The sequence below is a fragment of the Hirundo rustica genome, chromosome 4 (genome assembly GCF_015227805.2).
Source record: "Hirundo rustica isolate bHirRus1 chromosome 4, bHirRus1.pri.v3, whole genome shotgun sequence".
NCBI lineage: Eukaryota > Metazoa > Chordata > Aves > Passeriformes > Hirundinidae > Hirundo > Hirundo rustica.
This window is the reverse complement of record NC_053453.1, coordinates 35710978-35726519: the sequence shown is the minus strand read 5'-3', so window position 1 is coordinate 35726519 and position 15542 is coordinate 35710978. Positions and strand designations below refer to the sequence as shown.

Here is a 15542-nt window from a genome sequence, read left to right as displayed (position 1 = left end):
TGATTAAGCACCAGTGTGTGGAGTTTTTGCCTTTGGTCAAAAATTAAGGCAGATTTAAATCAATCAATTTTTTTTTCCAGTCTTTTCACAGTGTATATTATAAATCATGAATGGTGACTACTAGAGAGAAAACATAACTTTCTCCTTGGGTCTGTATTATTATAAGAATATGTCCTGCTATGGTTTCCAATCAGTAAATGCAGGGCAGTAGCAGAAAGTCTGGTGATAACATGAGACAGTATGGGAAGAAAACTGGCAAACTGATGTAAACTTTTACTAGAACAGCTCTTACTGTATGAATTTTGCATCAGCTTACAGACAGCTTTTCATGAGTGGGTGAATGAAGCATTTCAGGTTCCAGGACTACATTTAAATTTTTTTTTCATGTTCAAAGATTATTAAAATGACCCTCGGGCAACCAGTGCCTTTAGGGGCAGCGGATACCTTCTCAAAAAGCTATCCTCAGCAGTAGTGGAAAGACCCGCATTGTCACAGGCAGATAATCGCTGCTCTACTTGGTGATTTGCATAGCTAAGGGACATTAAGGTTGGCAGAATAACTCAACTGTCTTTGGAAAATAATGTTAACTTCTAATCTACATTACATACCGGAGTTGTGTATCTGCCTTTCTGAAACTCTCTTACATACAAATTAGCTGTCCTGTGCAATGAGAATGATACCATGGCTTTTCCTAGAATATTGTCCTTTGGTATGCTCAGGAAGAATTTAAAGTTGCAACCTGAATTTTTTTCTCCTAGCAGTGATAGAACTGACTTAACAAAATCAGATATAACGGTGATTGTTTTAATCCCATGTTTTTCCTATCTGGAGTAGAAAAAATAAAATTCAATAAAATACTTCAAATGAACTTTTGTATAAATAGTGACATAAATTGGACTCATGGATAAGTGCAGTTTCTCTGGGATGGATATAATAATTCAGGAAAAACATAAAAGCTTCCCTGAAGAAGACAAATTATCATGTTGAGAAACAGTAAAACACACTCTCTATATTCCAAAACAATTCTACCTACTCAGCAGTAAATCTACAGAGGGAACCCAAGCTCACACTGGCAGGATTACGCTTCTGCCTCTTAATCGTAATTTCTTAGTGAAAGCAGTGGTCAAAGGAAGTGCAAGGTCAGCTGTTCTGAACACTGGTATAGCAGGCACAGCTTCATTCATGTGCTGTTGCTCCACAGACTCCAAAATCACATCTGGACATGAGTAGATAACAAAGCAGTGTGATTTATACAGAGAGGTGGAAATTGGAGCGCTCTGAAAGGTATCACCTACCCTGCCCCGGAAGGGTCTCACCCCTCCTTAGGGAAAGGCTCAGTTTATGTAGCTGTTGCTGAAGTAGTGAACATACCCCATGTTTTAAGAGAAGAAAAGCATAAATGGCAGGGTTTTTTTCATTTCTCCCCATCATATAAGGAGTGGGCTTCTTCAGGAAAAAAAGAACTTTATTACCATGTGTGCAGAAACCACCGAATGAAGGTAATGGGCCATCCAAAGTGATGAACCACTCCAGGCTCTTGAAAAAATAACTTTTAAACTTGGACCTGAGACAGCCAATGTAAAAGTCTGTGGAAATAACTTTGGGCATGTTCCCTCAGAAGAGGCATAGAAGAAGAAAAGGTGATTTGTGGCAAGGCAGAACTATTGGTAATGGAATGTAAAGCTGTTTTTACACTGCCTCATTTTGTACCCAGCATATTATTTCTCACTTTTAGGATGGCCTAAGTTCACACATAAGCCAGTTGAAGCAAACTACATAATTGCTTGAAACAAGGGAAATAAAAGCAGAGTTGTTAACATAATGATATTTTAAGCAATAATTATTTCAAGCAGAAATAATTAGATTTCCCTTCAGTAGCATATAATACCTTACATTTTAAGGCAATTTACGGACAAAATCAAAATATATACCAACATTATTCCCTCATGCAGAAACAAGTATGGGGAAGAGTCTGAAAGATGGAGACCAAGGAAGTTTTGCTCATAAGACTTTTCCTGAAGCGGTTTGGTTCAGGTGGGACTAACTAACTCTATTAATAGAAATTTGCCCAACTGTGTTTATTTCCTGCTGCTTCACTGCTTGCAGGAGGACGGAAAGATGACAGAACAGTTTTTGTTTTCATGAAGCATTTTTTTAAAAAGAAGTCTTGTATTTACATTAAAGAACCCTAAAGAAACAGACCTTCAAGATGAAGTGAGAAAAGGTGAAGTTTATGAGCCTGCCTCTTGGGGAAGTCCATTGTACTGCGAAGAAAACTTCTGCCCCTCACGGCGGAGAGCTTCATTATGTCAGGAGAGCCAAACTGGTAACTGCGGACCATAGATGATCTTTGATGGGTTTTTCCTACTCTCTCTGTCACGCTCTTGGCCTTTCCTGAGATGTTCAATTAGTTGCTCTTTGCGTCAGAGCTCAGGGTAGACTGCATATGCTGGTTTTAAATGAGAGCTCCTCATCAGCACAGACCTCTGTGAAGCAGCCGGAAGTATTTGGTTTTTTTGTTCTGCTTTCAAAATTGGTGAGTACGGGATTATTTTATCAAAGTATGAAGCAAGATGCTTAGAGTGTCTGTTCTTAAGGTTTTTTTCCCAAGGCTACTTAACTCTGTACCAAACATGCACCCACTTTAACCCTCAAACAGCCTTTTAGCTACAAATGGCAGATTTGCAGAATATTTTTGCTCAACTCTTTTTCCATCTCTCCTTTTTTAAAACCATAACAACATTTTTCATGCAGGTGACTTCCTGGAATACTACGATTTTTAAAGTAAGTCTGATTTGTTAAAGTTGGTAAATTCATAGACAACAGTTGCTTCTCTTACCCACTATAGTCAGACTGAGTTGTGTTGCCACAGGATGAGAATTGTACTGTATTGGACGTTTCTTCAGATCAAAGTGGATGAAGGGTATAATTTTACAGCTGAAAGACATTGCTTACACTTGGAGTAAAGAACTGCAAATTATTATACCACCCATCCCATATTGCCCATTCAGATTGCAGGTCTTCAGGCCTGGAGCTCTGCCTCTGTGCATTTAACATGTGCAGTATTCTCAGGATACAATATGAATAAGATCAGTGAAGGGAATAGCCCTGTGGAGAAATCCACAACTGAGTGAACCTTTCAGATATTGTGGAGCGAGGCCAGCATTACTTCAAAAACATTTCTTTTTTCACAAAGTCAGTCAAATGCCTAAATTAAAATCCCACTCAATTGCTTTGGTCTTATCAGATAAAGTATCTGTGTGTTCATTTAATATGCCTCTCATGCATTTTATCTTTATGCCTCATTTAAATATGAGAAGCAAGCACATTTTATATAGTTGTTATTCTCCAATTACTACAAAAGCTTCTTGGAATCTTTGATCATGAGAATGTTATTTCAAATCCAGTTCTGCTTTGCAATTACAAAGTGTCTTCACTGAAGTTAGTCTGGATGCAATTCTAACCCCAGTAGAGTAAACCACAGTCAGTCCTCAAAAAACCTGGACTACTGCTCCTAATGACTATGGAGCAGTAAAGAGATCAGAATGAACTGAGTTGATTTATGTGGTGATGGGGATTTTTTAGACAGAAATTCCTACCAAAGCTGTAAGGATAACAAGCATCTGATGTGAAACATCAATGACTTAGCATTACATGGCATTTACAAAATGTTACTATTATTAAAATACAGTAGATCAGCTTTTTTTTTTTTTTTTTTTTTTTTTTTTTTTTTAATCAGGGATACTAGGATAGAGGTTCAGCCACAGCATTTTGGTTTCTTAAGGGTATTTTTAGACAAGGCCACGGGGAAGTGATGCAGGTATAGAATGGCTGCTAACCAATTCAACATGCTAGAGTGTGCCCAGCTATTCCATGGTCACAACATTTCCAGAGTTTTCACTAGGTTTAAGCAAGACTGAAGCTAACACTCTATAGCAACAGAATCAGGTAAAGCTCAGGAACTAACGGCAGCAGCAAAACCAAGTTACACTGCTTTTTGTCTTACAGATAATTTGTCTAGTATTTATTGAGTGGTGAAGTAGCTGTAGCATAGAACTGAGGAGAATGATGGAACCTATAAAGGCCAAATCATTTGGCAAATGTGCAAAATACAGTGCAAAAAATAATTTTACTGTGAAGTCAGCAAGAGAGCATAGAGTAGCAATGGCTAGGTGACAAACTGACAAGTAGTTTGTTTAAATTTATGCATTGGGTATCTTCAGATTGCCAAAAGCCTTAGCTTAATACTTGTAAAGGAATGTTTTAAAGTCTTAAATATCATGAAAAATAAAACATTACTAAACAATATCATGGAATATAAAACATTACTAGTGTCCCTTCTACTATTAAAATGTGGCTTCTTCATTTACTGATTTATCACCTTCCTTCACCAGAGGTCTGATTGAAATTCACTCACATCACAAGGATGGAAGGTCAGGTTTATTTAGTGAAGTACTGAGCATTTCCACCTCTAAACACAGAGACAGAGCAATTGCAAGTGTTTAGTACCACGTGGGGTCAGATTAAACTATGAACAAAGTATTTTCAGACAATGAATCCATGAAGAGTTTTACTGCTTTTCCTTTTTAAAATACACATTCCATCAGCCTGTTCCAAAAAGTAATGATTTTGTTTCTGCCTTTTATCTCTGAGGGGAAAAAATACTAGAAAGAATTTACAACCTTAGAAACATATCTTCTTTATTCTCAGCAAATGCACAAGGACTAGGACTCATTTCTTATTTACTAATAAAAAACAAGCAAAACTCACAACACTGTTTAGTTTAAATTCAGCTAGACTGTGTTTGCTTTTTGAAATTGTAGACTCCTGACTATTAAATAATGCTGAGTGAATCTATCAGGATGCAGGAGTAGCAGACCAATCAGGGATGAGATGCTTCAGGAGCACAAAGTACCACCCAGGAGGAGCAGCCTTGTGGCTGGTGACTTTCAGGGCTGGCAGTTGAGTGCACCCCAAATCAGCCGTGCCCTCTGACATGGGCCACGACTTTCTGTTGTGATCCAAGGCAGTGCCCACCTTCATCTAACACTGCACTCCTGGCTCTTGTCCATGATAAGGACTATACAAAGAAGATTCAGAGCAACCACAAAGCTTTGCACAGCAGCAGATGCTTTGATCATTTTAAACACTATGTAATGGGTGCTGAAGTTCAGTTTGTCTAGTTTAGTTCTGTGTCTTTCTTCACCATGCAAACATACTTAACCTGTAGCAAGAAGGAAAAAAACCAGTTCCAGTTGTGCAATATGTATATATATATTTAATTTTTTTTTTAAAGGACTCTGTTTTTTTCTCTAATACCCTAATCACTACATGAGGTTATGGTTTTCCTTGCCTGTTCCCTGCCCAGTCCTAGAGAAGCCTTGCAGAGCCGACTGTCTACAGCTCACTGGGCAGCAGTATGGGAGAGTAGTCTCATGATCTCATGGTGAAGAACTAAAACTGTGTGATGCAAACTCAAGTTTTACTCAGGAATATTTAGCTTACCAAGTAAATGCTTTAGATAAACTTCCATAAAGAAACCAGGAAATAACAGCAAAGTTAACTGCAAGCTCCTCAAACATAACTTCTCAACATTCTCCTTTTTACCTACGTGGAGTTCAGGTGGCTTGGGACCTGAATGGAACTATAGGTGGAACACAGCTAACACTCTGTTCAGGACAGTAATTAAAACAAAAATAACCTGGATTAATCCTTACCTTAGAAAACATAGAGATGCTTTTTATCAACATTCTAGATCAGAGGTTAGATAAAATGTGCAATTTGAAAAAAGCTGGTTTGTAGACTGAAAAAAAAAGTGAGATTTGCCCAGCATTGCAGAATTAATGTATTAAGAAGTAAAAAAGCTATTGGTCACTTCAGGTGAAAGTATTTGCAAAGCAGAAGCCAGTAGTAGATCAAATGAAATTTGTTTTCTGTCCTAAAGTACATAATTGCCCACAAGTGTGGGAAGAAGGGCCAGCTTCTCATTTAACAAATGAACACCTTAAAAATACAGTCATTATTAGGGGCAGAGTGGGACAAATACTGTATATTGTTAATGAAGCTCTTTTTGTGGCCTAATCACTGATATTCAAGAGATTTTTCCAATGAAAATCAAGACATAAATTTTAATTTTGGATGTGTGTTACCTACTTGCATAGGCAAGACTTTCACTAGAAACTTACATGACTTCATGTGTTAGCTTAAAACATTTTAAAATGGATATAGTATGAATGTATCATAAGGGAATGTTACATAAATCCCAACTAAATATATATTTATATAATAAAATTATATAATTATTTATATAAACATTAATTTCTTCTTGTTGCGATTATTTTCTACCATCCTAATTCTCTTTTCTTCCCCCTCTTAAGTGAAACTGTTCTTCCCTGCTATATGCAGGAAAATGAGAAGTTCCAACACACTTGGAAGCCAAAGGTTCATTTGTAGTTTTCATTAAGCAGTAAGTAGTCAAAAAATTTATTAACTTTATCAACTTTAAGTTGTAAAAGGTGATTACTTTTACTGGTGTAAAATCCTGCCATTTTGGACCTGCAACTGAGTGCAAGCAAAGTATGCAGCCCAGCAGAGTGCCTAAATTATGTTTTGTGCACTCATATTGTCACATAATCTTGGCCTAAAAAAACCCATAAACAAAACAAAACACTAAAAGCAACCTGAGATTTGTATTTTGAAAGTTCCTTCCCTTCCCAAATGAAGAAAAATTGTAAACATTCATGCTTTATTTTGTGCTTCCTGGCACCCTTGATTTGTTGACAAGGCTGCTGAACAGTTCTGTAACATGCAAGAGATAATTTGGTCACCTCTACAGAAACAAATACAGGTGTTCTCATCAGATGACCAAGTCTCAAAACAAATGAGTTCAACCAAAGATGTCACACATCCGCCAAAGTCCCAGTAATTACGCTGCTGTGGGGACTGGAGAATATTTTGGACATTCCTGCCACCTGGTGTTTGAAAAACATCACATCTGAATACAACCAGAGATGCTCTTAAGTCTGTATTCTCCTTAAGACACAAACGCACAATGATGTATTTATACGGATGAAATGCATAAGCAGCAAAAGGTTGGTGTTATTATTAACATCTGTCTAGAAAGAAAATCAACACAGTGCTTTAATGCTCCTTCCAGTTCCATCTCTACAGACTACAAAAGTTCTTTAACTGTATCTAAACATCTGTCAGAAAACGGCACTTTCAGTGAGAAACGTCCTGGGCAACAGCCTTATAGTACTTCACAGTCTGACTGTTGAACTGAAAGGAAACAACTGAGTTATGTGGAGTGGAGCTAGGTAAGAAAAGGACTAGTGATATATCATACTGGGTATTGAGTAGTCAAAATGCCCAAGTCTTTATAGTGGAAATGGCAGACACTAATAGCTTTGTATATTTGATATTGATGCTCACTGGTAAAACTCCTAACAGTAAGCATGCAAACTGAGATAAACCATCTTTATCTTTACCTAGCAAAACGGTTGCTTCAAGTGGTGGCTAAAGCTTTAGTATAGGCAACTGAACAAATCACTGTGCAATTCAGTGATACCAAACAGTACCGAAAGCATAGTGAGATTTTTTTTCCTTCTCTGCAAAGCAAGATTTAAATACAACCCTGTTTCCCAACGATAACTCAGGATGAAGCCACAGTCTAAGGTCAGTCTCAGCAATATAAACAGCATTTAAGTTTGCAACCTGGCAAGCACAAACTGGAACTATTTTTCTGGAATTGCATCTTCGTAGGGCTGCCAAAAATAAAGTGGAGAGTAGCATTTGGGTTTGTCTTTTTCTTCAAGGTGATGGAGTTGAAATGCAACTGTGTCTTTAGGTGACCCACTCCATTTCAGTTCTAATAACTTTGAAAATTGTATGCACTAGAAGATCAACACTTATTGTAAATTTACGGTGTACACACACACTCTCAGGTGTTTGTATCAGTAACTTTTAACTGCAGAGCACAAGGGAACAAACACAACCTCCAAGGTCCATGCAGTTCTTGGGAATGGCCTGTGCACAGCCAGGAGCTGGACTCAATCCTTGTGGGTCCCATCCAATTCAGGATACTCTATGACTGAGTCTATGATTAATTGTTGTTAACTTCTCCCAGAATTTAGTTACTGTCTAATACTGGGCTCAGTTGCTTTTCTCAGCATCTGAGAAAAGTGTTTTCTAATAAAAACACAGATCGTAACATGGAACTTCGTAGAGCAGAAGGTGCTCTTCCTGTTGTCTATTGACAGTGACTACTCAACACAGACAGCTGTGTTAGCAAAGTAGGACTGTTTTCTTATTATTGAGAGAGAAGTCTAATGACTCCCTCAGGATCTTTGCAGAGAGTGCAAAGAAGAAGAAAAAAATTACAAGAAGCTGAAAGAAAAAACGAGGAAAACAACACCATTAACTCCAAACAAATTACATCAGTGGTCTAGCATACTGATGGCTACTAGCAGTGGAACCAACATCATTGCTCTTGCATTCTAGGACACTAGCCTGTTTATTGGATGCAAACAAAAAAAATACAAAAAACTTGGATTTAAAAGGTACATCTCCGTTATTTTTTGGTTTGTTCAAGTCTGTTTTGGCAGACCTGTCCACGTTAGTCACAGCTCCTGCAAAATCTCTTTAATATTCCATTTTAGTTGGTCATCATTACTATTATTTTAACTGACAAATGTGAAAATAATAACCAAAAATTGTGCTTCCATTCCTGTTTCACCATAGCTCATGCAAATATTACTCAGTGCACAGCTCTGAAAACGGCATTCTTCTTCAGCTGCTGCTTAAAATTAAATTGGCTACTGAATAAAGAAACCAAAGCACTTAGGTAGCCAAAAATTGACAGATTTGGATATTCTGTGCTGCTAGGAACGTTGTGAGCGGATACCACGGTACAAGCTGTTCCTCAACCTGTGTGTATTAATACCATAAACCAAGTATGCCAAGTTGCTGTTCTTAATGAGAACCCAAAGTCTACATATTGACTGATGAAACTTTCATTTCAGTTTACCAAGCCATGTAAAAGCCCATCAATCAGCAGTAGTTTCAGATATGGAGAAATGAGTGTTTCACTCTCAAAGGATTGATAAAATCATGCACTGATTTTTTGGGGGAACACTTGCTAGTGACTTATGTGGCAAGGCTTTGGTAGTGAGTGGGCTATAGGAGCGGCTTCTGTGGGAAGATGCCAGAAGCTTCCCCCGCGTCAGAGCCAACGGCAGATGGCTCCTGGATGGACCTGCCACGTGCCAAGGCTGAGCCCAATAGGTTGCTGATTTAAAAAGGGGAAAAAAAACCTGCTTGGGCAGGGGGGAACAGGAGTGGAGGGAGAATAATATGTGAGGAACAGCCCTGCAGACACTGCGGTCAGTGAGGAAGAAGACGCTCCAGGTGCTGGAGCAGAGATCCACCTGCAGCCAGTGGAGGACCTCACACCAGAGCAAAGGGATGCCCAAAACAGAGTGTGATCCCAGGGGAAGTGTGCACTGGATGGGCTCCTGTGGCCCCATGGAAAGGAGCCCACAGCGGTGCAGGCTTGCTGGCAGGACTTGTGACCTCATGGGGGACTTCACGCTTCCTGAAGAAATGTAGCTCATGAGAAGCTTTCCCATTGGAGGAATTCATGGAAGACTGCCTCCCGTGGGAGGGACACCAGGCTGGAGCAGGGGAAGAGTGAGAGGAGGAAGAAGTGGCAGAGATAACATTTGATGGAGTAACTGCAGTACAGTACAAATATGAAACAAAATCCTACAAAACAGTACTGGAATAATTTGCTGCTTCTGAGCATAGTTTGTAGCACTGATGCATTTATACGTGTTAAAGCACCTTTGGGGCTAGAAACTCCTACCTGTAGATATACAAGCCATTTAAAATCCTGTTTTCAGAAGGTGTTTTCACTGTGCTGATAACAGAGACATGCCAAAAATCACTGTAACCAGACTTAACTTGCACACCTTTGTATTTCAACCTCTGCCTTAAATCATGGTATGCTATTTACAGTCGTTCTTGAAGCCCACAGCTGGACAGAGACAAAAAACATTAAAATAAAAAACCTGCATATTTTATTTTTAGCTTTAAAGATGCATCTCTAAACAATCAGTAGAAAAAAAAAAAAAAGTAAAAAAAGTAAACACCAGCATTTTGTAAAATCACACTGAACTAATACAAGACCTAATACAAAGTTTTCATAAACAACTCAAATGCAGTTTTTAAAGAAAAAGTAGTCTGGTCTTCAAGACCACTTCCATTCGAAATAAATCTTTAAGTACCCACAGATTTTAACTATAAAACAAGGATACATTCTTTCTTTTTTTTTTTTTTCATTTATGGAGTTGATTGCCACAAACTTCAATCATTTGCCAGTGAAATTCTCATAGTCTCAGTTACAGAACTGAAGAGAGCTCATACAATTCCATGACTGAAGTCTTTCCATTTTCAGTACACACTCAAGTAAGCACTTGTCACATATCTTTAGACTGATCATCTTCTTCAAGTTTTCTGATTTCATTCTTTAAACAGTTGATGGTTTCACGACTTGCTTTTAGTCTTTCTTTAAGCTCAGCAATTTCAAAACTAGTCTTCTTTTTGGCAGCTTCAAGCTTCTCCCTGGTTTTCACTTCAAGATCTGCAACTGTGGTAGTGATAAAGAAAAAAATATATTTTAAGCACCATGAAATTTGCCCTTTTTTTTTTTTTTTTTTTAAATTGAAACAGCAATTTGGATAGCATGTGTTCTGAAAAAAAAATCTGTTACTGTTAGCCTTAGAGATTCAACATTTGTAATCAAAATAGAATCCACATAAGAATCTGGATTTAAAAAAAAAGCTTGTTTTGCAGCCTCATTCAGCCCTCAGCCCATCAGTTTTGCAGATAGTTATGCAATTAATAATTTTCTACAGTTTATTTTTTAATATTAGGTGAGGAAAATAGAACCTGATATGGTGACAGCAATTACGTGGGAAACTACAGAGAACTATGACTATGTGGTGCCAAGTGACAGCACATGAGGCCACTGGCACAAACTTAAACGTGGAACTTTCCTGAACTTCAGGAAACTTTTACTGTGAAAGTGACCAAGTGGTGGCACAGGTTGCCCAGAGAGGTTGTGGAGTCCCTATCCTTGGACAGATTTAGAAGCCATCTGGACACAGTCCTAGGGAGCCAGCTGTAGGTGGCCCTGCTAGGGAAGGGTGCACAAGATGCATCCAGAGACCCCTACAAGCCTCCACCATTCTGTGCTACTTTCTCCACATACTGTAACCATTTTCTCTGCCTCACTGGAGTTTAATTCTATCCAAAAGCTTTGGTTATGCTGTCCTGCTTTTACGAATATCTGACATCAAGTATCCTATTTTTTATTATTCTTTCATGCAGAAGTTTTAGGACAAAGATGGTAAAGCCAACAAGTCTATGAAGGCTGTGGAGATCACTCATATCACATACATTACGTAACTGTGGGCGGTGGCAAATATTATCTGCTTCATTAGCGCATTTTAAAGAAATATTTATACAAAGAAACCACACTGAAAGTTTCTACCTACTCTCAGAAGGAATATCAAAAAATTTAAATGAAAAAAGCTTAAATTTGGATGTTTTTATGAACCATATTAATTAACATTTTCTAAATAAAAACTGCAACATGCAACAGTAACATACTTGTATTTCCTGCTTCAGTTCAGACTGGCTGAACTGAGGCAGGAAATACAAGTAGCTCACATCCATACAGCCAAGCAGACATCAGGCAAATAGGAACCCTAACTTTGAATAGCTACAAATTCATAATTACTCACCACTCCTAGCTCTAGGTGTCTGCTGTCCAAAACATACCTGACAAATGTATTGCTGGGTGAACATAAGGTCAGGTGAGGTGGATTGCAATGGATTAAAGTTTGTAATATCTCTTCTACTCTCAGAAAGCAAGTAAGAAATGAAATACAAATCAGAACAGAAATAATCCCTAAATGCACTACAACATATGAACCAACGGATCTTTAATTTAATTTCCTTAGTTCCCTCAATATTTTTGCTTATATTTGGAGACAAATTGGATAAAAGGACACAAAAACCATTACACTGTACTGAAGAAGTATGTTATGAAATTACCTACAGTTAAAGAAGTAGAAGGGAAAAAGAGCTTTCAAACACTACTCTTTATCCACAAAGGGTTGCTGCTTTGATTTAAACATCACTAACTGTTCTGTACTTCAGGCCTTCAAATGTGACCTTCGCTTGCAGTGCTGAACAGAACTGTACCACAGGATGCCCTTCATTTAGTCTCTGGATTAATTTATTTCAAAGATGGCAGACTAGGTGTAGTTCATGCCATCACTCTTCATACCAAGTAATTCCAAATTCCTTTTTTTTTTTTAGCAGCCATAGGGATAAGAAAATCTTAGAAGTTTTCAGGTAAGTGTTAATAACTTTGCAAAAGCCGAAGTTAAGTTTAATGCAAAATTATCACTTTTTTGCAGCATCCAAATCCATTGTACTGTTGTGGCCCAGAGGGGAAAAAAAAAAAAAAAAAAAGCAAACCCAACTATTATTATTTCTAAAATTTAATTTTCAACTTACACTCTGTTTCATGTTTATAAGCACCTAGTGTTAGTTGACGAGATGTTGTTAACAGCTGCTGCATCATTGCAGTAGGATCTTGAAATATCTAATGAAGGAGAAAAATATATGGTATCAATAATACTCTTCAAAATAAAGTGAGGATTACATTAAGAATGTTCATACCATTTCATCATAGAATTCAGAAACTACGGTCTTCTTCCCCAGGATGGCATTGGTATCCGACTGAAAAAGCTTCAGCAAGTGATATAAAGTTACCTATGCAAAGACAGAATTTTATTAGCTTGAAAATTGTAGGGAACTAGAAATCTTGTTCTAGATATCAATAAGTAGTATTTGTTCCTACAAAATAACTGTATAGGATTTAAAAATGCTTTAGGAATGCAAATATAAATGTCATATAGCTTCAGTAGAATTGCTTTAACGTTAACTGTTAAAACACGCCAATTATCCAAAGGCCTCTTGAAACTAAAAACGTCTGGGAAAGTGGTTTAGAACTGATAGGTAAAAAATACTAATACCACCTTCTCTGAAACATTTCCAAATGGATTTAATTCAAGCTGACTTTCCCAATTAATCAGTTTTAGAAAGTGCTTTCAGTGACCTTGTCCTCTATTCTTGAGAAAACAGTGTACCAGGGAGGCTGTAAATTGCTTTTCACTGAAATCTCTCTTAATGGGGTTACTCTTCCATCCCTGCACTGCAAATGGCAGGGTTGGGAGAGCACTGGAAGCCCCCCGTGCAGCCCCGAGGAGCCGCTGATCACCTGGCCCGTGGCCTGGGAAGAGCACACACAGCCCACGCTTCTTCCCTTCCACAAACAGGCCCAGGAGCGGTGGTGGAACAGAGCAGTACCTGACTCCCCTTGTTACTTCCCGGAAAGGAAGAACGTGACAGGCTCCAAAACAGCCTTCCAAGAAGCAGCAAAGAAAAAACACCCAACCAACCTTAGGACAGCTTGGTAGAGCTGTGAATGGAATTAATACAAGTCAGGATGCTACTGAGCCTGACAGGAACACCCACTGTTACCAACTGCCACATATTCAAGAAAAACATAAAATTCAGTTTCGCTCTCATTCAACAAAAAAATGGATTAAAAAAAGGGATTGTTCATGTGACAGAAGGAACTCAATCCTTCCAGAAATAAACATCTTTTTCCCCACAAAATAGAGTAATCAAGTTTCCTACCTAAACCTGCATAAACAAACCTACAAGATAAGTCTAAACCACAGAAATGGAAGAAAGAAATTAATTCCAGTACTTTATGCAACTACAGAGTTGTTTCAACCTGGTCTTCTTAAGCAGAGACTCATGCTAGCAAAGTAGCCCTGTTGCTTTTTGACTGATTTTGATCTGACAGAAAAAAAATAAATTAAAATACTCAAATTTCCCAGAACTTGGAAGCTATGTGGAAGAGAAACCCTCAGCAAGCGCTCAACCCAGGCAGGTAAGGTATAATATGTGGTCACGTATTAGTAAATGTCAGAGTTGCCAAGCACAGGAAAAGCACTCATAAATACCAGGAGCAAAGCACAAAAAGAGGAAAATGTGCCCAATCCTTAAAATAATTTACTACAAGAACAGACTTTTATTACTTCCGTGGCCAATGAGACTTATTTTGACCAGCAATTTCCTCGAGCTGGAGGCCACCATAATGAATTATTTAAGCTTTGTTAAAAGTTCAATGTACTTACAGGTCTTTCATTTGGATCAATGAAAAATATCTTAATGATTATTTCAAATTCACCCCAGCCTGTTTCCGTGATTTCATATGGTGGTTTGGTAACAACTGCAATAGGCAACACAGAAGCGTTAATCCCATGATAAAGCCGGAACAAAAGCCCAGTTCTAGGAACAACTGCAGAAATGCAAAACCCACCTCTTAAAGGATTACCGTAGCTTTCGTGCAACTTGAATTGAATTTTTTTCACATATGCGGACATGTCCTAAAACAGGAACATTGTAATTTCTGATTATTCGGCACATCAAGCTAATATTCAGTCATCTATCCCACGTGCCAACATTTCTTCTGATTCTAAACAGTATTTCTTCTGACTTTAAGCACAGAAGGAAAGCAAAATGGTAAATCCAAAAATTAGTTCTGGCACACAGGTCCGTTAGTATTTTGTCCCCACGAGTGTTCTCCAGTCTTCCCCTAAACTGGAAAGATCACTCCAAAAAACATGAATGGAAGCATGCCTTTTCCATGGTTTTCCCACCAGCCTATGTGTTTTCTCTCCTTACAGCCGAAGACCCTCGCGCCCTTTCCGAGAATCCCGGCTTTTCAAACCGCCAAGTGCTGGCGCTGCTCGGCTGATGTTAGACCTCTAACATGACGGAGCCCAACCCCTAACCCAAGGCCACCACTCCGCCAGCCCCCCAGCCGCCACATCCACAGGCGTGTTGCACACTTCCAGGGATGGCAATTCCCCGCCTTCCCAGACCGCCCGTTCCAAAGCCCGACCGGCCTTTCGGGGAAGCCGCTCCGCTGTACCTCGTTCCGGTACGGCTTCACGTACACCGTCCACTGGTGAGTGTGACCATCCTCCTCTCTCTTCTTCCCAAAATACCGAGCGACGTTCCCGTACACGATCGGCTTCACGATGGTGACGCCCTTAGAGAAAAGGAACACAAGCGGACACGGCGCGTTCAGAGCGGCGCTGCCGCGCCGCCCCCCGCGGCCCGAGCCCCGCCGGCGGCCGCCGAGGCCGCACCTTCACCCTGCCGCCGGAGTCAGGCCCGAACTCTGCCATTCTCTTGAACATATTGCCCGGGGGCGCCGCCCGCCGCCGCCGCCGCCCGCGCCCGCCCCGCCCGGCCCCGCCGCCGCTCCCGCCGCCGCCGCCGCCCCGCGCCCGCCATCCCCCGCGGCTTCCGGGGCGGGGCCGCGCCGCTGCCGCCGCCGGCCGGGGCGGGCCGGGCCGGCCCAGGAGGGGCGCACGGGCACGGAAGGGAGC

The 15542-nt window shown here is 39.6% G+C and overlaps 1 protein-coding gene across 1 annotated transcript; it reads right to left on the bottom strand.

The window, feature by feature from the left end:
* Window positions 1-9847: 9847 nt before the first annotated feature.
* YEATS4 (YEATS domain containing 4) lies at window positions 9848-15404 on the bottom strand. The gene is made up of 7 exons (XM_040063320.2): window positions 15300-15404; window positions 15080-15199; window positions 14465-14531; window positions 14280-14374; window positions 12751-12843; window positions 12586-12673; window positions 9848-10645 (listed from the first exon to the last, which is right to left on the bottom strand). Exons 1-7 carry the CDS (start codon window positions 15348-15350, stop codon window positions 10476-10478), a joined length of 684 nt encoding a protein of 227 aa, XP_039919254.1. The 5' UTR covers window positions 15351-15404; the 3' UTR covers window positions 9848-10475.
* Window positions 15405-15542: the final 138 nt, after the last annotated feature.